General features: G+C 39.1%; 1 protein-coding gene across 1 annotated transcript; it reads right to left on the bottom strand.

Annotated features, from left to right (window-relative positions):
- Positions 1–263: 263 nt before the first annotated feature.
- Positions 264–25,730, bottom strand: rasgrf1 (Ras protein specific guanine nucleotide releasing factor 1). The gene is made up of 27 exons (XM_031747453.2): positions 25,202–25,730; positions 20,845–20,951; positions 20,469–20,616; positions 18,050–18,142; positions 17,722–17,975; positions 15,421–15,500; positions 15,114–15,307; positions 13,388–13,497; positions 12,974–13,092; positions 12,330–12,490; positions 11,604–11,667; positions 11,191–11,333; positions 10,973–11,055; positions 10,632–10,880; positions 8,804–9,174; positions 8,579–8,698; positions 7,036–7,206; positions 6,848–6,954; positions 6,510–6,622; positions 6,344–6,404; positions 5,546–5,649; positions 5,378–5,462; positions 5,083–5,280; positions 4,918–4,997; positions 4,701–4,818; positions 4,552–4,620; positions 264–2,871 (listed from the first exon to the last, which is right to left on the bottom strand). Exons 1-27 carry the CDS (start codon positions 25,475–25,477, stop codon positions 2,779–2,781), a joined length of 3,771 nt encoding a protein of 1,256 aa, XP_031603313.1. The 5' UTR covers positions 25,478–25,730; the 3' UTR covers positions 264–2,778.
- Between the last annotated feature and the right edge of the window lie 1,982 nt (positions 25,731–27,712).

The following is a 27,712-nucleotide window of genomic DNA, read 5'->3' as shown; positions in this document are numbered from 1 at the left end:
CAACTTGGATTTTAACATTTATTGAATTAGAATACAATTTATGTCATGTTTAGTTTGTGCATTTATGAAAATTCTAATTATGATCATAAATATTTTCTTCATATCAATTCTGGATTTTGCCGGATCACGGCAGGCCGCTGAGCACTGTTGCTTGCTAGGACAGAGAGCTGCTTATAAAGCTAAGTACTTTCAGACTGTATTTTATTTCATCATATTAGATGAGCATGTCAACTGATACAAGATCTACAAAAACACTTGAGACAAAATGCCCCTGAGATAAAATGAATTTATTATCAAGAGGTAACTGGGAAACATATTTTTGTTTATTTGTTGTTATGTTCTTCATCTTGTTTTAATCTTTTTTTTCCTTACAAAACTGGGAATATTTCTTAAGCTGTGGAAACATGAGGGTTGAAAGATAATTTTCATACCATTGGGTATTGCTTACAGCAAAATGTTTATTTGTTTATATACCTTATAAGAGTATGTGCATTTATAAGTGTATACAGTATAAGTATATAGTATTATTCTGTCTGTGAAGGTGTTGCATGCCTACCACATTAGCTTCAAAAGTGTACTGTACATACATAGTAAAAATACATACAAATATTCACAGAATAAGCACTACGTTACTATATTCCTGCTAACAGAAATGGTTATAGACAGGATTACAGTATAAATGCAAAACACTTTGAATTGCTCTCCTACCTCTAAGTTATGGTTTCAAGACCACACTGTTGTTGCGTTTTGTGTTAAGCTTGTGATATAACTTGTTTTTGAGAGGATTACACTGTTCCACATTGAGAAATATGCCAGGTTGCATGTACAAAATGTACAGCGCATCTCAGTGAAGTGAATTAACAACAAAGTACAAAATACTTTCCCATGTTCATATAAAGAGCAGGTCACTCTCTCTTATACTACTACAAAAATAGTGTTTGAATGCTGCAGGCAGAGGTCATTCACATACATTTTATCATAGTTTTTAACAGCAATGCATATAACAGAGTGATATACAGTCATGTTCCACAATCACTGGAACAGCAAAAAGGACAGATTGTCTTTTGATTACAGAAAAGCAACAAACTTTTACTCTACAGAAGTAGAACCCGAACCTGAAGGTACAACACTTAACCACCGCGTGTGATTTTTTTTTTTCATGAGTTTCAATTTAACAAGTCAAGACCAAAAAGTTCAAGCATAAAGGGGGAAACTCGCTGAACTGTACTGGTGTACTTTAAGTGTAACAAAAATGCAGGTGACAAATCCGTCACCTTAAACCTCACATATCTAAAAGGATGTAACCCTTCTTTAACACTCTATGTTGTTACACAGCTTATAAGGGAACTCAGCAAACATTAGGCACCTTGTGTGCCAACTGAGTGTATTATCCTACAGCTAAACTTAACTTAAAGAAGAGGTTCCCAATCTATGGATTGTTTATCATTACCAGCTTTAGAACATTTAGTACTTGGCAGAAAGAAGAAGAAGAAAAAAACTCTACAGGTAATTAAGTGTGTACAGATTGTGTCTGCACATCATGTCCCGTTTGTCACATTTGGTCTATATGTATCAGCTATATGTATCAGTACAAATACGTGGACTGAGCTGATGGTTCTAGCAACAAGAGTGCGATTTTTTGCAGCTCAGCCTAAAATATTTTGGCACATCTCAGCACATTTGCTTCTGATTTCAATGATGTCCACAGGGTAAAGCTTACTCACATTAGTGATTTACATCAGTAGATGTTAATAAAATGTCTCAACAACAGAGGATAAACTGGTCCATTACCTTTCCAACTTTTAGAGCAATATTTACAATTTTTGGTAAATACTTGATTGATTTTTGCAAAACCAATAACATTCCTGTAAGCTTTCAATATACGTTTAGTGGTAATTAGAAAATGTGAGCATGCTAACAAGCTAAGCTACAGTGGTGAGCTTGTTGTTCAGTTAACGTTGTAAATATAGCATGCAAATTTTAGCATTTAGCTCACAGTGTTGACCTTCCTGTGGACTGTATTTATTTTTCTCATTTAGCAAATAACTTCAACAAGAACCTTTACCTTCTATTCACTTTCATATCTGGTTGGACATACTGGACTGGTCCACAGTTACACTGTAGGAAAACATTCAGTGTGGTATAAGCACAGTTGGGAACCTCCGTCTTTAGAATAGTGAGCATAAATGAAGAAACAAATCCTTCTTGTTTTGGTTCGGGAAGCACAGAGACACATATGCTTTGGATACCTTGCTGTCAGTTGCACTGATCACTGTTCTCTATCTTTAATTATATTCTCTGTGCTCTTTTACCTGATTTTATGCAGTATTTTTTTTTTGTTTTCGTTTTTTTTACAATGCTACATTGGTTGCAGAGAACTTCAGTCATCAATAAAACTCAAGCCAAGAGAACAACAGCCAGCAACACGAGTGCTCGAAGTGCAAATTTGACACGGTATGACATGATGCAAAATAATGTCATTGGTCACAGTAGAACACACGGTTGCATGCAGCTAAAGTGACCTCTATTATTGTTCTTGAAATACTCATAGAAATAAAAAAAAATCCTTCAAGCAGGTGTCATTGTGGAAATGGCAACAACTAAAATCATACATGGAAAAATATACACTAAAATGTTTTGTGTTGTCAAACAACCTTAAACATCTACTGTACAGAGGAGCAGAGATCTTAAGCATGTACAGCTATACAAATGTTGATGTGCATGTTAACTGATGTGTAATATTAACAAAGAAAATAATATGGAGGGCCACCTTCCCCATCAGTTGGGCACTTTAGGCTCAATTCTGAGTGAGGCGTCATACAAGCTTTCTTCATCCAGAACAGAGCTTTTGTCCAGCAGATACTGGACTACCTAGAATATGGGGGAGAAAAAAGCAAATTTAAGGACTTTTTATTTGATTATATTTATTATTTTCACAGTTTAAACAATAGTAAACAGAAGCAAGTTACTAGTTGCAACCCTCAGTATCAGTATCATTATGTTTATACTGTAGATTTTGATTATGTGAACTAATGAGTTACTTTTGCATGATTTTGATTTATTTTAATAATATAATACATTATAATACAATACAGTGCTATGCAATATATCTAAAAGGGTCCCAAGTATTCATAACTTATCTTTTTGAAGCATTTCCACCTTGAAAATTAAAAACTAACATCCCACATTTTTGCTGTTATCGGAGGAGTTTACCCGTTTCTTTCAAAAATACTTTGCAAAGATATATGGGAAGTTAGTCTTTGCATTTACAGGATGCAATCAAACAGCTCAGAGAGTGCCTATATGAAAGCAAAAAAATGCACCTCATTTAATTTTTTTTAACCTCTATTCAATGGTGTCTCCTTGCATGGCCATAAACTGCTTCCTGCTATTTTTTGTCCCACTCCATCCAACTTTTATTTTTTGACTTCATCATTAAACTCAAATCTGTGCTGTGACCAAATGTCAATTTTTACAACAGGAATTCATTCCTGCTTGTGGCTATCTCGCTGTACAATTCCTCCATTCTCCACACGCTTAATATCACATCATCTACAAAGAAAATGACAAAGTCAATATGATAAAAAGGGCACCTCAATGTCAACTATATATTTAATTTGTGTAATATACTGGGATATTTATATTTAGAGCTAGACCTATTCTGTTATAATTTGTAACTTTGTATTATAAAATTTAAGTTAGTTATTTCCTGTTCTTACTGTCTTGGAGCAACTGTGACCACATAATTTCCTCCGAGATTAATAAAGTATTCTGATCCTTATTCTGAAAGAAGTTCAGTGTTCATTCCCAAAAACGACACATTAGGTCAGGAGAGCCCAAGAGCAATTTTTCTACATTTATGCTTTGTGCACTTTATGAGGTTTTCTGTCAGCACTTAATCCTACTGACAGGTGTATTTTTAATGTTCTTAAAAATACACAACTTTCACTCTGTGTGTTTGTACATCACTCTGCATTTAATCTCTATCTCCCTCCTCTCACCCCCAACTGGTCACAGCAGATGGCTGCCCCTCCCTGAGCCTGGTTCTGCTGGAAGTTTCTTCCTGTTAAAAGGGAGTTTTTTGTTTCCACTGTTGCCAAGTGCTTGCTTATAGGGGTCATCTGACTATTAGAGTTTCCTTCCTATTATTTTAGTGTCTCTACCTTACAATATAAGTTGCCTTGAGGTGACAGTTTTTTTTCTATATAAATAAAATTGAACTGAATAGAAAAATGCACTTTTGTTTTTCACATAAACACAAGCGTCACTTGTTACCCAGCCTACTTGCAAGTTTTGGAGTGCCGTGACTTCTGAGTGGTCAGATCAGGACTTTGAGGGACCTATCCAAAAGTAGCAGAAGTGCTAGAGCAGTGTAGGTTCGTGAAGGTGACAATGCCCAGGTTTAAATCAGGTACGACTGTTACTTTCTACAGACCCAGTCTCTGAAATTTTTGATTGCAGTTCGTATAATAGAAATAGCTTATTCAAGTAGTCAGTGGTCAGAGAGGTTGGAAACTACTGCTCTGTGGTCTTTGCGATTAATTAATTTACCTTTGGTTGCAAGTCAATCTTATATGCTGTTTGTTGAAACTGTCTGATTTCTCTGATGATGTGAGAAATCTGAAAAAAAGGGAAGCAAGGATGTCAGTGACACAAACTTAGCGCAAGTCTTTCATATCAGGAATCGCCTAACATCTCACCATCCTCATCTTTGAGAAGTTGACCAAGTTGTCCTCGGTGTAGTTCGGCGTTCCCTCCTCAATGAAAGCCAGGTCAGTGAGGTACATCCCCAGATAGGGCACACAGGGAGGATCGCAACTAGAATAAAAAAAAAAAGAGAATAAAAGCCACTTATCATCCACTTGTGCTGCTTGTTTGCTTTGTTGATCCAGTCTGAAACTATGTCCTTGAACTCACTTCTTCAAAGCCTCTCTGAGGTTTTTGAACCTCCCCTCTGATGAGACGAGCTTCTGCAGTTTGTCAATCAGTGCTTTAGTCTAGAAAAAAATGGTGATAATGAACACGTTCAGTGACAATACCATGCACTTCAGGGACTCCAGCAATGGTTATAGAGACACGCACCTGCTTGGAAACTTTGAGCCAAGTTTTCTTGAGGCGGAAAACGGAGCTGCGGTTCAGTGATGAGGTGATCTCGAGAACGGCGTTGTAGTTATGTAGACAACGGCAGATATCGGCCACAGCTACCCATTTTTCGATGACTGCTACCCGGGTTACAACATCATCACAGCGGAGGATCTCCGTGGCAATAAGGTTGCTCATCTGACAAAAAAATGAGAAACAAATACTTTAGACTTCATGTTACGTTTGGATAGAAGGGTTCGATATGTGATAAGAGGTCTTTTTGACTGGAGCGTACGTCATTGAAGTGCTTTGTTGTCCTCATGATATACGGCGTCTTCTCATTTTTGTCATTCTTCATCCAGCCTTGGCCAAAGAATTCCCTGTGAGGCAAACCAACAAAGAAGAAGTGAAGCATGTATTGGCGTGTTCGTGCTTCCTGGCTGTGTGGTGTGACGACACTCACTCGTATGGAATGACCTTGAACACCAGGTGGTCCAACAGAGTGAGCTGCTCTGCAATTTCCATTGCCGAGTGATTCTCGAAGGTCTCAGCTTTCCCTCCTCCAACCTGAAAGACACAAACAGTCCCAAAAACACCCATTAAAACAGATCCCAAATGATCCAAATTAGCTAACTTGACTTTAGTTTGTTTTAACATGACAATAAATAATCTACCAAACTAGGTATTTCTGTAGGTTTTGATGCACCTTAGCCTCTTAATTCTTTTTTTTTTTTTTTTTAAACTTTTACATCTTCAATTTGTCAAATGCTGGTAAAATGACTTTTAATTAGACTGAAATGTGCTATTGACTGTCTAATTTTCATAAAAGTTTCTGTGATCAAGGAGAGCAAAATATATACAAAAGAAATCCTTAACTGTTTTATTGTATTTCAATATTTATTTTTGAATTTATCATCTTTTCAGGCAGAAAAAAAATACATCTAGCTGATAGTATTATAATAAATATATTCAATTACACAATTGCTTCCTGCACCTGTATCTAAAAATACTTTGTGGCATTTGTGAAATCACTGCTTGTCACTCTTGAGCAACATTTACATATGTGCAAATTCAGGCACCGTCAAGATTCCAGTCTAGTGAATCCCATCTGCTAACTATCACATAATGCATTACTTGTTTGCTGAATTTATGTTTCATAACTGATCAAAAATATTTAGCATCTATTATCATGGGAGCAGCCAAGTGAGCAGAGGATTGATTTCAAATAGAGCCACGAACAGCAGCTACTCACTTCACTTACCAGTTGTGTCACGTCTTCTATCGTGATCTGATTGTCACCGGGATCTTCCTGAGTTATAGTCCTGAGTGACATAAAAAAGAAGGTCAACCTCTGAAAGATGTACAGCTTAATGACCCAGTAAAATGCCTTTTAATCCCTCTTTCACTCAAACAGCACTCAGCGGTACCTGATGATGTTGGCTGCCGCTTTCCTCTCCTGGGTCAACAGCTCAGGGTCATGCATCACTTCCTCCAAGAAGGCAATAACCTTCGTCTTCAGCTCATTGTTGCTCTCAAAGTCCTAGAGAGGCACAGACAGCACACACGGATTATAGAAAACTGTAGATTTTGTTATTGATCCTCACTGATCATGAGGTTAGTCTTGAATTTGTTTTATTCTCTGTGGATGATATTTTCAAATTTTTATTAAGTCATTTTCCAAAACAATTTCTTTCCTCTGTTAAGGAGAAAATATGCCAAGATGCTGTGTTAACATCTCTGCTATGAAATGGGAATTGTGTGTTACCGGAGAGTGTTTGGACACCCAGTGCCGAAGCACATTCAGGACTCTGTTGGTTGCCGCTCGTCTGATCACAAACTCTTTGTCTCCATTTCTCTGATCTGTTGGAAAACCTGCAAAAAATACATTAAATGAGAGGCACCGAAGGAGAATAAAGTTTAGAGAATTGCCCATCACTGTCTTGGTGATTATACCTGTACTGGCAAGGGACATCCGTCTATATTTTTCCTTGGTAGGGGTACCCTCATTGGCTCCAGCAGTAGCAATAGCAAAGGCGGAGGCAGCAGACAGAGCACTGCGATTGTTGTCCAGCTCTCGACATGATGACATCACCATGCCGTTGTTGTAGGAAAACAGAGAAAACTCTACACACAAGGACAGTTTAAAAAATACAAGCTGTCAATGTATATTTATTATTATAACTCAATATACACATAAAGCTGGATGGCCTGTTTTTTCATTTCAAAAACCTCCACTAGGGAGCACTGCAGGCCAATGCAAAAGTTTCCCTCCAGACTTTCCTTTACAAGAGGCTTTGATATTCAAGATGGTTGCAGCTAAATATAGCCACTAAATATCAGCATAACAGAGGAATCAACAGATTCTCCGCACTCCTCGATGTATAAATCCTGTGAACATGGATCATAGGCTGCTAATAATCCTACACACTGCCTCACTATTCCAGTTATTTCACATATTCCAGATAAGGCTTCGTTTTAAAAACTTATATTGTATAATTCTGTCATAAGATTTGAAAGGCAAAGATAATCTTGGCTCCAGTGAAACAGCCTCATTACTGGGGGCGGTAGGGAAAACACGCTCTCAGTGTAGTTGCTATGACACAAGTTTCCCTAACACCTACTGAAGCCAAGCGTTGGCTTTCCCCACATATTCATAACCATCGAACGACTGATATTTCATGTTACTTATGTTCCACAGTGGCATATTTTTTTCAGATAGAAATGTGGCAGCATATGGCTAAACAGGGTTATTTAAAGAGTAAAACAATTCATCTTTCTCCTACAGATGGTAAAATATGCTTGACGGCAAGTATTGTCAGCTGCAAGGTTTTTTTTGTCAAGTGCCATCTGTCTATCTGCAAGGTTACACAAAAACAGTTAATCAACATTTTATGAAATTTGGTCAAGACATGGAGCCTGTGCTGAGGAAGAAGCTGGTAAAAATTGTTGTGGATCTGGATAACTTTAAACAAAAGAATAAGCAACAAGTCATTACCTTTGGCAGAATTTTCTTTCTCTGAGTAACTCTGCAGTTTTTTTTTAAATCTGTCTGTCTGTGTAATCAAACCTGTTTTCCTCTAGTTCTAGCTTCATATTATTCTTAAGACTCTATGTGAATAGTTTTGCATGATTCAAAACTCAAAATAATCTTATTTTATATAGGATAAATAAGGGCCTTGGTGCTGCCCCTCTGTTGATCCTCTTTCTGAAAGAAGCCACTTTAGCTCTGCTTACTTTAATTCAACTTTCTTCTGATTGGCTGCTGATTTTAAACAGAAGGTTTTAACAGCAGGCGAGTGTGGTACATGTGCTCTCATAGAAACAGAATTTTGTGTGTTTTGTATTTTGACACAAATATTGTTTGTGCACATCCTGATCTCATTATTTAGAAATGTAGCTAGGTTAAATACAAGTATTTCCCAGTGTAACAGTATAAAGTGATTTATAAGCTCGACATTTCATTTTAAATCATGTACAAGACTAAGACACAATCTACCTGAGGAGTTTTTGCATTTGATATTTTTTGGTGTAGTTGGAGATTTGGTAGGAGAAGCTTCTGGATCCCCGTCATCGCTCTGGTTTTGATCATTATCACTTTCTTCTCGTACAGAGAGATCTGTATCGTAACAAGCAAACAGCAGTAAGTATTAAGCGCTTTTAAAGACATTATTGTAGCAAAGCAGAGTTGAAAATGTACTCTGAATGGCTACAAGTCACCCACCTTGTTTGCATGCCGAGGGGTCGTCCACCTTTTCCTTCTTGTCTTCTCCCTCATCAGAGATTTTGCTTGCGATCGGGCTGGACACATACAGTTTGTTGATGTCCAAGGTGGTCTTGCTGAATGGAGACATGGAGGAGTACATGCTTGCATAGCCATTTGAGGAGCAGCTAAGGGCAGCCAGGTCAAGAGCTTTGCCCCCAGTGATGATGGGGATATTGAGAGAGAGTTTGCGACGGCGGTTGGGGGATGAGTTCTTGGCAATAGCGAGAGGAGGAGGGGAGGAGAACTTTCTGCTAGCCCTGGGGGAGCTGGGTGGCTCGCCATAAAGAAGTTTATTATTTTGACTGCTGGCAAAGAATAACTCCAGTGACCTGCATCAGGGGAGGATATAAACATTAGACGTTAGGGCACGTATTTATTTATTTGATTAAGTATGCTCTATATTTTAAGAGCTTAGCTAAACAAACAGAACCTCTGAAATAATTTATGCAAACCAAGTCAGCCCTGCAACCAGAAGTCTCTTTTCAACTATGTCTCGGCTGACTGCAGTGTTTCAGAAAACCCTCTCCCACTCCCTGCCAGCCTCCTGGCGACCTCACAGGTTCCCATAAATAGCACAGTGAGCGATGGTGCGCATGGCCGCTGCTGACACAAGCAGCCAAGAGTAGGTGTCTCTCAGTGACATGACAAGCGCCATGGTAGAGCATAATGCAGGGTGTGGACATAGAGAGCCCTGATCTGAGCTCCACAGCGGGGCCCTTACTCTAGGCATGCAGAGCAGAGAGTTAGCACCAGTGCAATCTTTTGCAGGAGGGTGGGGTCCTGCAGCACTGAGGCTGATTGCCATAGAGTGACAGAGCCCGGCTGAGACACTCCCACACAAGCAGGATGGACTGGACTAATATACAGCGTTCAACCAGTTAACACACACCAATATGTACATAACATACACTGAAACAGAATCACCATAGCCTTGTAGCAGTGCCACATCTGCTAAGTCTCTGTGTTCGGATTTAACCAATAAAACAAGCTCTATATATACACATGCAAAGCTCAAAAGATCAATAGACTTAACCATTTCAGTGTCACATACAGCGTCTATGTACACACACACAGAGAAACAAATACGGGTGAACACTACACGCATACTGCACCCTCTACATGTCCAGCCTCTAATTCATGATCAAATTTAAATTTGCACCATACAATGAAAGCAACTATAACCACTACTGCCAAGTTTAAAAGATTATTGAAAAATAATTAATTATGGGGTACCTTACTGACTGAGTTTGCACTTAGGAGGATGTGCGAGAAACAACAAAACAAACACAGCAAACCACCAAGCTCCATGCTCATTTACCATGAGACCACTGGAAAATATGGCTATTTGGATGTTGCTTGGACTGCTTTTCAAAGTCGGTGATACCTAAGTTGCAATATATATATTGTTAACTGTGTAAAAGCATAGTTTATGCATTTTGCAACACAAACCCAGCAATTAAGAAAAAAATGCAGCACCCATCTCATCAAATTGGTCAATATCTTTTTATAGTTTTCCTCTCATGTTTTGTGTAATTTCATGAAATTCTATGAATAAAACAAACAAAAAAATGTCTGTATAAAAACCAAAGGACTTTTGTTCCTATATGTGCCTCACATTGATTAGAGGATGACAAAGCTTCACATCCTAATAAATCAGTCTCATCTTTATGCAGGCTGGCAAGGTCTGGAGGGATGCCACACACTTCAAATAAGATTTGTTTGTCTGTGGTAAGCGCTGTCAACAACCTTGCAACATTCAAGTCTGTCCAAATGTAAAGTGACTGACCGGGCCGGAATGGCACTGATGGGTTTCTTGTAGATGGTGATGAGTTTGTCCAGCACCACATCAGCAGTGGTGAACACACGATAGGAATGCAGGAAGGTGTTGAGGAAGTCGATTGAAAGGAAACGGAGATCAGTCAGTCTCTCGAGGAGACGTTCCACGCTGGCGTAGCGGATCTGCAGCACCTTGCAGGAGTTCATCATCTTACTGAAACGGATGTCCACATCATCACAGTACAGACTTGAATCTGACCTGTTAAGAAAACAGATACAAATCTAATACAAATCTAAAAAAAAAAAAAAAGGGAGCAGCTTCACCACGTTACATGTAAAGAAGCAGCTTACTTGATCATCTGCGGCACTGTGACTTTGGAGTTGTCTTCAAAGGCGTTCATCATCAGGCCATTGCAGCGGATGTTGTCTATGCACTGCAGGACACATGCAGTTGAAGTAAAGAAATAGGACAGAGGAAATGTTAGTGATTTCTGTAATGTGCAGGCTTTCGGCCGACATTCTCAGCTTCTTGTCTGACCGCTGGAAGACTGTGATGTGCGTTGACGTGCCTGGCTGATGTCACTAGTCCATGCAGACTTCTCCTGCCTTGAGGAGGCTACCAGGATGACTGTGAATGACTGGCTGTCCTTTGGCTCCACAACAATCTTGAAGTCCAGGTGCTCCATGTCCTGACCACTCTTGTCTGATTTAGCTTTGAGGCAAACACAAAGACTTTTTGTCATTTTCCTTATATATTTCATTTACAGCCAGTAAAGACATAAACATGTTATATGTGATTGTACAGTGCCAGATTTTTACCCAAAACGAGTAGTGCACTTAGTAGTACTGCCTGCCTTTACTGGAGCATTATTTTTCATTTGTTCTAATACAACTAGCATCCTCTAGTATTCATCAGTTATTTAAACCATGATGCAGAGTACATATGAAGCACATTTCTATAAGAAAATGTTTAAACGCTCACACTCATCATCTGTCCCCTCAGGATCCTCCACAAGAGTGCAGTCTATAAGCGAAACTACTCCGTTCTGCAAACAGCAAACAATACACATGTAGATGTAGTAAATGTAGTGCATAGATAAAAAAAATCTGTTCCATCAGCATAAAAATATGTGTCATTCATATATAGAGATGAAAAACATCCTTATCCTCATCCTATCCTTAACGTCAGCTTGGCAAAACACATGAAGCCTTCAAAAAGGTACATCTGATGCTATTTAGGGCATCTTTAGTATTAGTTTATGCTTTCAGAATATTTAGGTTTGAGTTTAAATAAATAAAAGGAAGTTTGTTTTTATTCCAAATATTTAAGCTGGACACAGAAGGGTTTTAGATATCATCTGGATCTCTTATATGGGCAAACCTTATCACTAAAAATGAAGACTTCATACATGCTGCATAAAGAAGCAAAAGCTTTGAATGATTATTGTGGCAAAACTACAGACGGTATTAAAAGAAGGGTTCAGTTTCATAAAAATCTGGCAAATTGTTATGTAAAATATTTGAAACCTCTCAGTAAAAGTTTGGGATGGGGGGTTTGCTAATCTCACACATGTTAATGAGCCTACAGTATCTGAGCAAATGTAGTGAATATTTCATCTAGTGTTGGTTAATTCATTTATTTTAGGTCAGGTGTCCGAGACTTTTGCAGAAAGGTTGTGATGCTGCCAGCTCAGCAGCTCAGGCCCACCTTGGTGAGATGAAGCTTTCCTCCAGACCCCCTGGTGCAGATGATTAAATGCTTGGAGAAGAGAAAGCACTGCCTCTCCCCTTCTTTCTTTAGAGACAGAGAACCCAGTCGCCCACGGGTGATCTTGCCCTTCTCGCTCATTGGCACCTGGATGAGGGACCCTTTATGTAGGAAAAAAAAGAGTGCGTCCAAACAGAATGAAGGAGGAGCAAAGAAGAGACACATGTAGATACAAAAATGAAAAGGCATATGCACATTCCTCTGTACATGACTATATGTACAGAGGAATAATAATCTACCACGTCTCTTTTCTCTTTTCTTATCCATCACGGCCTGTTGGGGACATTTGACATTTACAGTTCCAGATTCATCGTCAGTTTGCCACAGACCCGTCTAATTACACTTAGAAATTAAAAGCTCTTATAGTGAGGAGTATGTGTTGTTCCCCAGAGAGAGACCAAGAGAGAGAGGAGGTTTTTTTTGGAGTGTGGCATCCCTGTGCCACCCCTGTGCCACGCTCCACAATAAAGTGCCGGAAATGTAAAATCAGGCTGTCAGAAAAGTGGAGGGACAGGAAACCTCTCTCTGTTGTGACCCCGCTGTCTGCTGGGATCCAAAGTACAACACTTAAAGATGAGAGTTACCTTGTCTTACAAACGTCTGGCTGGTGTCAAGCAGAATCTCGCAGCCCTCTACAATCATGCGCTCTATTGCCAGGTTTTTCCTGATGTTCTCGGTCTCGCTCACTTCATCATGCATTATTCTAAGAAAGCAAAAAACAACATGAAAAAAGCGCTTTGTCATCATTCTCATTTGGAGCTTATACATCAAATAGAAAAAAAAATTATGGTTCATTAGCTGAAATTAGGTCTTTATATATTTGGTTAAAGAAAAAAATGGATCTGTTTATATTTACAGTTAACATCTCTTCATGTTTTTTTTGGTTATTATAAAAAAATCCAACAGCTTTTAGACTGATCTATTATTTGTGTTCATATGAATTAAAAAGACGTCACTCTCATATAAGAAACCACGCCCGTCCGGGGCTATAGGTATACCTGGAAAGCTCCTCCAGCTTAGATTTGGCATAGTCCAGACTATTTCTCTCTACATGTTCATGGGGTGTGTGGGCCAGCAGTTCATGGAGAGTAAGGATGTAGCGAGGAATCTGGAGAGGCAGAACAGAAAGCAGCAGGAGAGTCGTGCTCACTTGCGAGATCTTTCATGTGCACAGCACAAGCGTACAAACACAGGGATAAATATGTGCCAGCACAATGAGAAGAAGATCAGTAGAGAGCACAATCTACACTCATCAGCAAAATTTATTATCAACACAGCACAGCCTGCAGCAGGCCCCAGCAGAGTGGACTGTTGGGGAAAATGCGTGCCTTGCCAGAAAGGAGCGTGAGCTCCGAGACCAACCATTTTTATAGACATGAAAACATAATCAGGATATTCTGAAACACCACAGACGAATGCCTGTTAATTCTTTTGTTAATGAGCAATGCTACAATATGCATATTTGAAGCCAAATTCTGTCTGAGCCACAATGTCCAGTAAACAGGCCAGAGAATATTAATGAAAACACTGGTTTAGCTCAAGTGGAAATCAGTCAAATTTGGTTACACATCTTTTAATAAATGCCACTGCCTCTTCAGAATGTAGTCACACCTGTTTCATGTGTTGCACACTTTACTGTAGGCACTCAGTGCAGCATTTTGAACATTTGGCAGCCATTACAGCTTTAGAGAAGCCAAATCCCTCCTGGATGGGAGCAATTTTGCCAATTCTTCGTGGGTGACCCTCTCAAGTTTCTGCAGAGTGGATGAAAAGTGCACACGAACTACCATCTTCAGGTCCTTCTACAGATGTTATACTGGGTTGAATTCTAGCGAGAGACAGTCAGAGACTTGGCCTGATGTCACTCCAGTATTGTTTTGGCTGCTTTGCTTCAGGTCATTCTAACACTGAAAGGTGACCTGTTGAACCAGTTTCACATCACTTGTACTAGCAGTTTTTCTTCAAGGACCTCGCTGTATGTGACTGCACTCAACATTCCCAGTTCTGACTGGTCTTTTTGAATCTGTGCTTCACTGCAGGATAGAATAAGACAGATCAGAGACTTGCAGATGACATGTAGGTGATCACCTTTTTTTGGCCTCATCACTAAAAAAAATCAATCATTTCAATCTGTAGCAGGTGGACTAATCAGGTTTTAAACATATTTACATGATTATTAAAGCAAAGAGGATCATTTTTACCACAGTTTGGAGTACCAGTGTAAAAAGGGTCTAACTTCCATTCTAAAGGGGGATTTCAGTTATTACTCTTTAAGATCACCCTCTAAGAACATGCTTTTACTTTGTAATTAAGTATTTCTTAGAGATTAACAAGGATAAATACTGTACCAGTTTTATAGGTGACACATAGGAACAGTCTACATCATAAAGAAAAGGAGAAAAGATTAACATTTTGCCTTTTAGGTTTTTAGTGATGACCCTTTTGTTTACATTTGACTCACAGGCAGTGCAATCGCAAAACAAAGTGGCCGACTGCTTTGCAAACCGCTACAGCTGGGCATCATTGGCATAGCAAAAGGCATCTAGTTTTAGCTTGGTGAAATATATGGCTCAAGGGTGACATTTATATAAGGAGAAAAGAACTTGGCTCAAGCTGCGAGAGCACAAAATTAACAACAAAAGCTGGCTCCAGGCTGCACCTATGCAGCAAACAAATGGGCCTGCCTTTATTTGTTGTGTATATCAGTGAGACAAATGAGCTAACCTGGAACATAGGGTAGGTAAGGAAGGTCTCCAGGGTCCTTTCCTCACAGTCGGGCTTGGCCTCGTACTGCTTCAGCAATTTGTCAAAGTCTCGGTTCTGCTTGCAATGTGCCAGGATCTGCAGGCTGTACTGGTGGTTCCTCACAAACTCCTGGTAGATGTTCAGCATGGGCAGCAAGATGTCGAACAGGTCAGCTGCGGACACATCAAACTTTTTTAATCACTTTTCATCACGTGCACTCTGACAAACATCTGAATGAGTGCATCATGAATAAAGTAATGACATTCAACAAAGACATAACTCTTACCAAGGACTAGTGTTGGCCAGCTTGCTATTCTGGCTTTCAGGCCCTGGTAAAAGATCTGATGCAGAAACATGATGGTTTCACTGAAATAAAGTAGAGATTGAAAAAACATTTATTAGGGAAACTAATCTCAGACTATAAAGATTTTAAGAGTAATAATCCTGCGAATTTGGATGTGGATGAGGTAAGGTAAGGAAGGATAAGGCTAATTTTAATCTGAGCAGTTATTACGTTTGACTGCATATTTAAAGAGACCCATTTATGTCTTGAAAAGACCATAAAAAAATAACAGTTCTAAAAACAGTCATGGAAATTTAGTTGTCTTTAAATACCAGTGTACTGTTTAGAAGTTGCATTGTTCATAGGTATAAATAATTAATAATTAGGATATCCATGCTGTGCCAGGTGTGTGTAAGCTGTACAGGGCTCGAAGGGGTGTGACTGTTATCCTCTGTCATCCGAGGTGTCTTATCAAAAGTAAACATTAATGATCCAAATTCTACGAGGAATAACTCTTCCTCAAACCAGGCGTGGTGCTTCTGCCTCTGTAAACTGCATTTATCATTATTGTATTTACATTTATGATTCTTGTTTTAGACCACTGATAATATCCAGAGGCCCAAACCTCTCTTTACTGCTCAGCATGTCGCTCTGAGCCAGTATACACACTGCATTTATTTGATCTCATTCTATTAGTTGGGGCGTTGTACTGTGGACATTGACTTTTATTGCTTACAGTGTTTAAACAACACACTGAACCAGTGTTTACTTTAGCAGACTTGTTATCAGGATTACTGCTAACAAATAAGATTTCTACATAATCTGTTACAATATTATTACACATTAAATATACAGGAATCTGCTTTGAAGATTCAAACCAATGCACAGGGAGTATGTAGCTCTTTACAAGTTGTTGCAAGCTGCTCACTTATCAAACACAAATTCAGGCACTTGAGGGTACCAGTATATTAATGCAGATGATGTTCCATTTTAAAATAAAAAAAGCATCTTGATGCTTCAGATGCATCATTCTGCAGTAGATTTAAAACTTATGCATGGCAAAATGCTCACAACTAATATAAGATATCTATGTATGAATATGTAGAATATGTAGACAAGGGGCAGGAATTGTGGTACCTGATCCTTCTGGTTTCTGTTTGTGGCCTGAATTCTATAGACCAATGAGCAGGCTTTGGCTGAACAGATGAGAAAATAGCTTAAAAGTTTTAAAAAAATGTAAATTAAAGATAGGTTGTTTTTTTTAAGGTCTACCAGCTAAAGCCACATAAACTGCCCCGTGTCTCCATTTGGAATAACAGGTAATCTGAGTGTATTATAACACAAATTCAGATTTGTGCCAAAATGATGACCAGAACTGCACAGTGCTTCCTCATCAGCATATCCAGTGTCTCAGCAGTGCCTTTCCTCTCAACTCGGCACAAGCCTGACTGGATGATGCCAAGAAATTACCAAACAGGTGCAGAAACAAAAAAAAAAATAGACACAAGGAAAATTCTATGAAAACTGTGTTTGCCCGAGTGCTCGTTTGAGGTCAGTGTGAAAGAAAAGTCTTTTGTCTGATTTCATTTTGTTTTTTGTTGTTTAATAAAAAAGCTTTGGTTGCCATAAAAACCACAAAAAAGTAAAAGCTATGGCCAGAGAGCGGATGCATCCACTCAGGAGGGCGATCGAACCCTGCACTGTTCAACATCATCAGTACATTTCCCTGGATTCACGCATTACTTATAAAGATAAAGTGTGCTGTGAACTTCTGGGTTTTTTATGAAAATTTGTACATAAGACAATGCATTTTTTTAATTACCTCATCACTTAAGCAAACAATTGAAATTTCTCTTTCCTTGTGTATCTGCATTGTGAACAAATTTAAAGGTATTACACCAAATTTTGTTTCTTTGTATACAATCATTATTGTATCATATTTGACTTTAGCTTCTGTATCATATAACAGAAATAAGCCTAAAAGTGTACCAGCTTAAGGGCATTTGTGTTGACACCATTATTTTCGAATAGCAAGTTAAGTTTGGTGCATTGGGACACAAATCACACCCATCACAGTCAACTTAATTATTAGGATATACTGCAACAAACACTGGAGCATTCATACACATATTTCATTTTTGGTACCAGATTTTAAATGGAAATAGTTTCTCTGATAATACAACAATCATCAGGTTTTGTATTATTATCTGGTTGCCAGTAGGCTGTACTTCACTGTGAAGGCTTATATGTATGTGTCCTTGTGATTATGTTCTTTATCTAGAGAAGAACTCTAGATGAGCCAACCTGTTGAGGAATATGCTGCTGACATCATCGTGGGTGATGGGAGGCTTCTTAGAGCTGGCGGCCATGCGCAGCGGCCTCAAGAAATTGTTCACCAGAATATGAAGCTGCTGGACGTACTCTGCCTCCGAGTCCAACATACTGAACACCACCTGGTTCCTCTTCCTCATGCTCTCTGCATGAGGCGAGCGGATATAATCCTGGATGATGGTTTTCCACTTCCTCCTGCAAATCCAGCCTCGCAGAAAGCTCTGGACCTGCAATAGACCGTGCAGTCTCAGAACATCAAAATGCATGAAATCAAGGCAGAAGTTCAAACTGGTTGCTTTACCTTTTTGATCTTCTTAATCTCAGAGTCGTCGTCAGTTGGAGCAGCTGCAGGGCTGGCATGGATCTTCTCGTTGTCTTTGAGCAGCCCAGCAATCTGTCACGGAAGCAACCACAAGAAAGACCAGTCATTCCCACTAACACACTCCTCTTCTTCTCACTTACTGTAACAGCATGTAAACAAAGTGACTGAATCGACAGGACAGGACCTGTCAGCACTGTCAACACTAAAACATTAGCCTGACTAAACTAGCTGTGTTCACTTGGCTGCTCCTCTGTAGCGTTGATTAATATTTATTTACATCGGTCATAATGTTGATCATTTTAATGCAATATGTATCAGTCAAACTGTCCTGCGTGTATGCTGACTGGGCGGTAGATAGAGTGCCAAAAAAATAAAATAGAAAAAACTCAGACTCGACTTTGTAGACAGACAGACTTTGTCATTGAATTTCATAGCAGACATGCAACATAAAGCATAGTCCATGCATATTCAGGGCCTAATTCAATTTCAAGCATCACATTTGCACATTAAAGTAAAATGACTATTTGATCTGAAGAATACAGCTGAGGACATGGCCCTACTGGAGGCATTGTTCCTGAAAGGAGATGCAAAGTGGAGAGAGGTTGGCCTGAACATGATTCTTCTCTGCGACGGGGGGCGTGCTTTCATTTCTGTCCTCTCACACTAGTCTCCGCATATGAGACAAACAGAACAATAATCAGCATAATCCATCGTTTTCCCACTGGCTCAGCTGTTATTTGTTGTGCTGGCAGGTCGACGCGAGGATAGAAAGCAGACAAATTTTTGGAAAGGAATGAGAGTGCAATGTAAGAATCAGTTATAATATAGTGCTATTGTGCCAGGATGTCTATTTACAGCAGGTCTGACTGATATTTTGTGTGACTGCCACACATTTGCCTGACGATGGAAAAGCCTGTAATCCTGGGCTATTTGTGATCCAGTCAGAGAGGACAAAATCCTGGATATTTTAACAATGCTCCCTTTAGTGTTGAGGGTGCTGATAAGGTCATAAAAAGCCCCAAACTGTCCAAACAGATACTCCTGAGAGGGGAGCTCTCTTTTTCGACCTCTGTCTATGACACAACAACATGTGTAGCTTATTTAGATCTGCTATAAATTTGTAGTTCTCATATTAAAGATAAGTAATCAATAATTACTTTTAAACATTTAATATTTAGATGCCATATATGATATTGAAACAATACTAGGAGCAGGTAACAGCAAGGAAAGGAGTTTTAGCTCATAATTGAGTTTTTTTTAGGTCTTAATGCATGAATATTATTCTAAAAACTAGAAGTAATGTAAATAATTGAAAGTAGTACTTATGACATGTCCTGTACAGTTAACAGTTTCAGATGTTGATGAAACACAATGACTTTCCCCTATTTTCTGTCATATATGTTGTGACAATGGTGGATGCTCACAATAATCATGACATTGAAGTTTCAAGTATGAGCCCATGAGCCAAAACCCCCTGGTTTGAGACTGCTCTAAATGTTCAGTTTTTATAATCGTTGCTCGTATGATGTCATGCTCAGCCGCAAAAGTGCTGCTTAAATCTTTAGTTTATGAGGGGTAGCCAATCAGAAAAAAGCTGGCTTAAAGCAGGGGGTCTCAAACAGTGGAGGGCAGACCACACTGGCCAACAAATACAAAGCTAAACTAACGTGACTGATGTGAATATATTTTAAGGAACTGTCAAGAATTTGCTGATGCTATTGTGCTGAAATTAGATTAGATTAGATGAAGATTAGATGAAACTTTATTAATCCCTCGGGTGGGTTCCTCCGGGAAATTCAGTTTCCAGTAGCACAGCACCGACAGAAGTTGCATGTTACAGATACAATAAAGGGGAATGATAGTAAGGATATAAGCATAAATATACCATATATACACATATACACATATGCACATATATAAATACAGAATATATAATATGGAATATATAATATGGATAATACAGACTATATAATATGGATAATACAGACTATATAATATGGATAAATATGGATATGGATATGGATAAATAGGAATACATATTTATTTTAACAAATAAATATTAAAATAAATATTTTAATATTTAAATTTTAATCAAATTTAACATTGATCCATTTTTGCTAGGGTGAACTAGGGGGCATGACCCAGTATATCATAAATAAGGATTACTGTAACTGTGAATCACGCCTAGCAGAGTCCAAGAATAACATCATGTAATTGAAAATGAATACAGGAGATGTTCTTTAAGGACTCTACTGGAATAAATGAATTTAGCTGACGGTGCGTTTTGGTTTGACTGAGGAGGATGAGCAAAGTGGACGGGGTTAGCGTGCATGGCCGAGTATTTGTTTACATTCCTACTCTTGAGAAGTACTAAGAATGAAATCACAGTGAATATTACCTCTGACTTGAGCCTTTCAATCTCTATTTCCCCATCCTCTATCTGTTGTCGAAGTTGCTTAGCAACTGTTTTCTCCGTCTCCACAATCTGAAGCAGATGAAGATACTTCTGCATGAGAGCCTCATGCTCTGTAGCCAAGTTTCTGTAACTGTAAAAACATGAAAACACACAAACCACATGGTTTTGTATATCAGCTGGAGCGATGAATGTCATCTAACTGCACACTGTCTCGTCTCACTAAATAAATCAAGAAAGCAACGAGGACTTTCTTATGAATAAAGCATTATTCCATGAAGTTTTTCAAATTTTAACCACACTTTTGAAACTTTTACTAATTTACCATCTGATGCGCTGATATGCCTTTGCATGGCTTTACCTGGCGTGTGATATGGCAGCCACCCATTCATCGCAGTCTTTTACATCCTCCGTGCGCAACTCAAGGGCCTTTTGGTTTTCGTGGTTGAAGCTGACTGTGAAATAGTACTGAAACAAACAGCGAGGAGAGGGTGAGGAGCTCCGGTTAGAACCAACACACAACAACAATGCACATGCTGCGCACAGGAAGGAGCACTCGTTATCAGATACCTTTCGGATAAATCTGTTATATATAGTAGCATGACTGAAGCTTCTCCACTGCTTTGTTTGTTTCACTGCCTCGCTGCTGCAGACATCAAGTGGGTGATTTAAAAACCACACAGAGCCTGGGGAAGCCACATCTTCCTCGCCCACCAGTGCAGTTGATGGAGCACACTGAGGGAAGCCTCCCCCAGCTCAGTTCCTGGGATGCCTCTGGTTCCCAGGAGGAAATGCCATAAGACATGGAGGCTGGAGCCACGGCCAATTACATAACTGTGCAATACCTGTTTCCTAGCAACTCCAGTCATTGTGAACAGTTGTTCACAGCTGTTTTTTTCACTGTCACTTGATTTTAGATCACCATTCTCCCTTTCACGCTGTACTGGTTGTGACTGGTGAAATGAAGAGCTTTTGTGCTTTTCGTTTTGTTACGGATCCTGAATTCTGCTTGTCAAGAAGTTAATACTTCTGGCTGCTTTTACGTGACTGCTCTGTTAGCCAGCTTCCCTAGCCTTTATACAAAAAAACTACAATAAAAGGGGATTGTATATTACTACTTAGAATATTTGAGATACCTCTGAGTACCACTTATCAATTAGAGTAACCATTAACTTCTTATTTCTGCTATTCAGCCACTACTTTTTGCTACTACTCTAATTAACAGCAATTTGCTATGTATAAAATTGCATCTATTCTTATGTTTACCCAGCAAAGTATTTCAGCTACATCTCTGTACTTTTATCGAGCCATTTCAACTGCTAATTCAGTTACATATCACTTTAAATGTAATTTTAGCTAACTAGCTTCTGTTTATCATTTATGTTTACCCAATGTTTAAGTTTGTCCTGTTAGCAAACTATTTCAACTTCTACTAGCACTAGCAGCTAACTATGTAAGCTTGTTTCAGCCACTATTTTTGTTCTGTTAATACAAAAATTTTTTTTAAAAAGGAAGGCATCTGACCTAAAATATTGAGATAACCTAAATTTCAGCTTAGCTCTGCCTGACATTCATTCTGTCTGTAATTCTTTTTTTAGTTAATGGCAGAAAAAAGCTAGCATAATTATCAGTCTATTGTTCAAGAATTTCTTTAGCAGTTTATCTGTAATTTACAGCTAACAATTAATACGTTAGCAATTTTCCTCAATATTTCAACCATGTATCATCTTTTTGTATATAAGTCATCTATCGTAATCATTAATATTTGGTCTATCTTAAACTGCTTATCCATTTGTCTAATTTTTAGCTAACTTGTCTGCTTAAACCTGCTTAGATCCTCTTAATTAATTAATTTCCAGTTTGTCCGCACCTATCTCTGAAAGGTGCATAGCTATTCACAGTGGGCACTTGTTGAATCTCACTGGCTTGTTTGCAGTATTCAAATATACAATATCTCCAAACACAGATGAGCAATTAGGATACAATGGAAACATCTTCTTTATCAGCTGAAAGAATTATGGTAGTATCACAGGATATGTTTAATTGCTAATATTTATGTGTTTTTATTTAAATGCGATTGTAAAACTGAACTTAATAATAGATTATTTTAACACTTTAAGAGAATCCGTACACAATACTAAAATTCAGAATCAGCTGCTTCATTTTATTTTAATCTCATATCTACATATTCTACGTGTAAACACTTGTTTAGATGAGAGTTTATTATATAAAATCAACATCACAATTCAGTTAATTGAACTGTCATCTTTCTTCTGGACTGTTCCAGCCACACTGAGTCTGACCAGACTCTAATCTTTGGCCTGCAGATGTTCAACAGGCACCTATCAACATGCAACTGATCATTATTCACGGCTGACTGCTCTTCCATCTTCACATTCATTAGGTATTCATCCTACTGTCAAAGAAAATCTATTTCTGGCAGAGAGGCATGCATGTTGTTGTAGTTTTCCCTCATGATCTATCTAAGAATGTCTGGTGTGAAGTCATGTTAAGCATTTTGTATTTATTCTGATTTATGTTCATGACCCAGTCGAGCACCTTTAAATATTGCTACTGATCTAAACAGGTATGAGATGAGATACAGCACTAAGGCTTGTATATCATTTACTTTCAGCTGTATACTGATAAGTTAATTTAGATACGGATTCACAGCTCACTTCTCAGTCCTGCTGTGTGGCGTACATAAGTGAGTGGTAAATAATTAATTAGGCATTTTGCGATAAATTGTAGAATATTTTTTACACCTTTTAGAGTTACTTCTGACTGACAAGCAGCTCAGTTTTATTGCAGAAATATTTTGTTAATGTATACCCATTAGACCGAAGAGTTAGAACTCAACCTTCTTTCAGCTTCATGACGAGTTTTAATTACAAACACCACTGACCCTAGAATGTCTTTTCTTAATCAGATCCCCTGATTTACATTACCGTTTAGATCCTGCCATCATAGGCTGCCTGTGATATTGGTTGATGCGATGCTGTTACCCAGTGTGAGCAAGCTGTGTTTTCTATAATTGGACCCTGACCCCTCCAAGGTACTGCGAGGAACAAATTTAGCTCAGATAGCGCTCACATTAATAGGAGAGATGAGACACACTGCTTCTCTCCTCGCTGTTACCCCACCTCTTCTAACTGCATCATTCTTTAGGATGCAAATAAGGGTTGCCATAGAAACCTCGGGCTCAAACGCATTATCATTTTCACACTAACTGCATTTGAGGATAAATGTAATGTGGGGATTATGGCAAGTTGCTAAAATGTTGCCATAAAACCACGAATCTATAGGTAAGGTTAGGACATGCAGGTGATTTCTCCTGATTAAAATGTTTGTATACAATGAGAAGCAACGCTTCAGATATCAGATATTAGTGCACCCCATATTGCTGCACTGTGCAAACAGGATTCACAGGAATCAGAGATGTTATCTGTCTGTGAGCTTGCAGTCATATTTAAATCAGCACAATAGTCATAAAAGAGCACTGCTGACATTGTTTTTTATCTTTAAGGAGGGTTTTTTTTTTCTTTGGGGTGCTTTTAAAGCAACTGTGCAAGCACAACATTTACCAGTGTGCGTGCATTCTGCTTTGTCAGCACAAGGGCAGCTGTTCACAGGAAGAGCCTGGACTCACATTGGATTGCAGCCCTACCTACAGAGTCAGGCACAGAGCCTGGAGTGAGCAAAGGAAAGCCGACAGCATTGGAGCATCGTGTTCCTCGACTGTTTAATCACAATAACGGTGTTAACAAGCCTGTTAACCTTTCCACTCTAAAATAATTGAACAAGGAGCCAGAGGAAATCAAGCAGGATTAAATAAATATTTCATCTGCAGCTTTCTGGACTCAAATTTGAAAAATCTTATGGCCTACTTCAGAGTGAAAGGCTCTGGTAGAATTTGACAGCTGTCACCTGGCAGGCTTTAATGCAAATGTAACCTCCAGCATTACACTGCACACTGAACCATTTCATTCGGGTCACAGAGATCAGTGCTGACTTATCACGGGCACCCTGCTGTTTCCTGACCCTTAAGTGTAATTTCAAAATATTACCACAAGATGGAAACCTTGAGCCCACAACTTTTATTTTTTATTTTTATTTTTTGCACGTTTTATTGGATGGGGCATTAGGTAGGATATAGCACTCTCCGCCCTGAAACGTCAAAAACATGATGACTGGAAGTCAAAAAGCAAAATATGAGAGCAACCAAAAATGCAAATACATCGTTTTCACGAGTCTAGAAATCCATTTGCATTTCATGCACTCATGCACCGCTGAACTACCCTACAAGCGCCCCCCCCCCCCTTTTTTTCTTTTTTTAGGTCGAGCGCAGGTTTGGTGCAACCCAAAGCAAAACACTGCACCACATTGCTTACTGCCAGGGCTGCCGTAACATCATTAGGTGTTAATATTGTTACCTCATCATTAATGTCATGCATGGATTACATAACGTGCAATACAGCAAACCTCGTGCTATTCTGCTGCACTGGATTTGAGGTCATCATGCGATGAGATATATGAAGAATGAATGTATAAGAGAAGCGCTTGGGGAGTTCAGAGGCATCCGAGAAAAGAAAAAAATAATAATGCATGTATTGCTGCACGTCGGTGTTTAAAGCTGGAAGTCTGCAAAACAATAAAGCAGAAAAAGACGGTGCGTGTGTGTCTGTTTGTGCGTGAGCGCACGCGCACGCTCTCCGTACCTGCTTTTCCAAACACTCCTTGGCTGACAGCGAAGGTTTCGGTGAAGGCGCCCTGTCGCATGTGCATCCCTCCAACAGGTATAATCCCGAGGGTCGAGAACTGGACTCGTTCTCAAAATAAAAGAGCATATTCTGTAACAAAGCGAACCACTTTGTGTGCCATTTCGTGTTGTCTGAGCTCTTTTTGCTCAAGCACCCTCGTCTTGTACCATCCTTCTTTGCCAAAAGCCCCAGGTAGGTGACATGACCATCATTAAGTCGTATTCCCTTCTGCATTTTGATGAGGACACTTCAGATGCGCAAGGTGGATCGGTCGTTACATCCTTCTGAAGTCGCTCCGGGGGAAAAAATCAAATAAAGAAAGGCAAGATGTTGACTTTCTCAATGCGGACCTCTAGCAGCAGGCTTGTCCACTCTGTCCGACGCATTCACCGTGTTGGCATTTAACTAAACAAAACAAAACGAGGAGCACAAGTCCAGCATCCTAAAATCTTCTGTCATACTCCGAGCGCTTTGAAGGTCCACATTATCCGATTGTGTAGGGGGGGGGGAGATGAGGTAAAAAGGTAAAGAGAAATAAAAAAAACCAGTCTCAGACTGAACGATAAGAGGAAAAGGGGTTCGAGGTTTGTCCTTTTCTCACATGAAATATCCAGAAACCAGTAGGCTTGGTGCTGAGCTAGGCAGTGCTGGGTGAAGTCACGTGACGCATGCTTGGGAAAGCAGATTTCAGGTCCCTGGACAGGGACGTCTCGACGAGATGCCGCATAAGTTGAGTTTCGTCTCAAGACGATCAAGGAGGCCCAACGGAGAGGAAAATGGAAAATACGAAGCTTTCAAAACAGAACAACAACTTAAGAGGAAAGCAGCCGTTTAGGCTGCAGATGAATTTACACATATCACATTCTCCGTGACATATTTTCTAGTTTTAGGTGGTTTTATGCAACACTTAAAGTTACTCTTTGACCATGAGCACATTTCAGCGCCTGCAGGCGAGTAAGAATTGCTTTTAAATAATAACAACAAAAAACCCACAAAAAAAGCAATTTATGGTATCTTTTATTTGCACTTAAATGGCTGCTCATACATGGCATGGCACGTGTGGTCTGAATGTGATAAGCTGTTGCATTTTAAAGTTGAAGTACTGTAAATCACGATGCAGGCAATGACAGGAAGTAGGTCAAAAATAATTTGCTGTCCAGCATTCTCTGCTGTGTCATATAGGCTCTGTTTGTAAGTATGCTCTAGTCACAGATTCACTTCATGTTCAGTTACGGGTACAGGTTAAACTATAAGATATGAAAAGCAGTCAAAATAAAAGTATGCAGGACGTTACTGTTTAATAATTTGGAAAAATGAAAATAAAGCATCTATAAAAACTGAATTTATGGTGATCTAAGGACTGAGGACATCCCTGTGTGTGTGTGTTTATGTAGCATGTAAAGATGAGTTATAATGTGCAAATTTTTGTGCAAATGTGCAAATTTCCATCTAGTTTATAGCTTTATTAAAAGCAGGGGTTTCGTCACCTGCACAAAGGGTTCAGCCCCTTTTTTTGTTGCTATCTTCCTAGCTTTGGACTCCACCCCTGTGTGTCTCTGTGGTAATAGGGCCAGACAGTAAAATAGTCTCAAGCATAAAACCAATACACATCTTTGAGCATCCAATTCATTGAAAAGGCACATGGTGTAATCTCCCACTGTCAGTCCTCCAGCTAATTCTCAGAGAGGAGATTTATTTATTACTCCATCTTCATTGTTATCTCTGATCTACCCTGCCATAAATCCCTTCAGGTCCTGGAGCATCTTCCTTAACAGCCCCCCCCAAGTCTTCTTCAATTAGCCACTCACACTTAAATTTTAACTGAATGTGAAAAAGTGATCAGTGATCAGTGAAACCTTGGCTTAGAAAGCGTGTGATGACAGCTTTGTGATAACTGACCTGCCATTGCATACATGTGCTGTGACTGAGCAGTTACAGCTGCCCAGTTTTGAATAGATTTGCATTGACACACATGCAAGCTGCTGATAACACTGCGGGAATTGTTAGTGTGGACTTTCTGAGTCAAGCTACAACACACCAGGGCTGCCCTGTGTTTAATGTAGGAATTTAGTAGTTTTTCCTTCCCACTGTCACCAAAGTGCTTGCTCATCGGGGGTCATATGATTGTTGGGTTTTTCTCTGTACCTATGAAGCGCCTTGAGGCGACTTTTGTTGTGATTTGGCGCTATATAAATAAAATTGAATTGAATTGAATTGAATTGAATTTTCAGTCCACCCTGCTCCGTGGATCAGTGAAGTCTTTCCTAAAATGATATGTGTGTTAGTTTCCAGGACATTAAATCAAAATGATGCTCAGTTTTTTTTTCTCTGAGCCTCAGAGACAAAACATCTCACTGATATGAGAATTAGCATGTTGTTTACAAGGGTCAGTAATGACAGAATCTGTTTATAGGAAATGACCATCTGTGCTGATCAAGCTTGAAGGTTATTTCCTTTATTCGATAATCA

Source organism: Oreochromis aureus, linkage group 7 (genome assembly GCF_013358895.1).
Source record: "Oreochromis aureus strain Israel breed Guangdong linkage group 7, ZZ_aureus, whole genome shotgun sequence".
NCBI lineage: Eukaryota > Metazoa > Chordata > Actinopteri > Cichliformes > Cichlidae > Oreochromis > Oreochromis aureus.
Note: the sequence above shows the minus strand (reverse complement) of the source record. Positions and strands in the feature narration are given on the sequence as shown.

Bases quoted from the DNA above. Each gene is read 5' to 3' on its own strand.
- rasgrf1 (XM_031747453.2), bottom strand. From the start codon at position 25,477: ATGCAGAAGGGAATACGACTTAATGATGGTCATGTCACCTACCTGGGG. The intron at 5,650-6,343 runs GTAAGTGAAGTG...TGTGTCTTTCAG, and splicing joins TAGAAGACGTGACACAACTG to GTTGGAGGAGGGAAAGCTGA. The intron at 5,463-5,545 runs GTGAGTGTCGTC...TTTGCCTCACAG, and splicing joins TTCAAGGTCATTCCATACGA to GGAATTCTTTGGCCAAGGCT.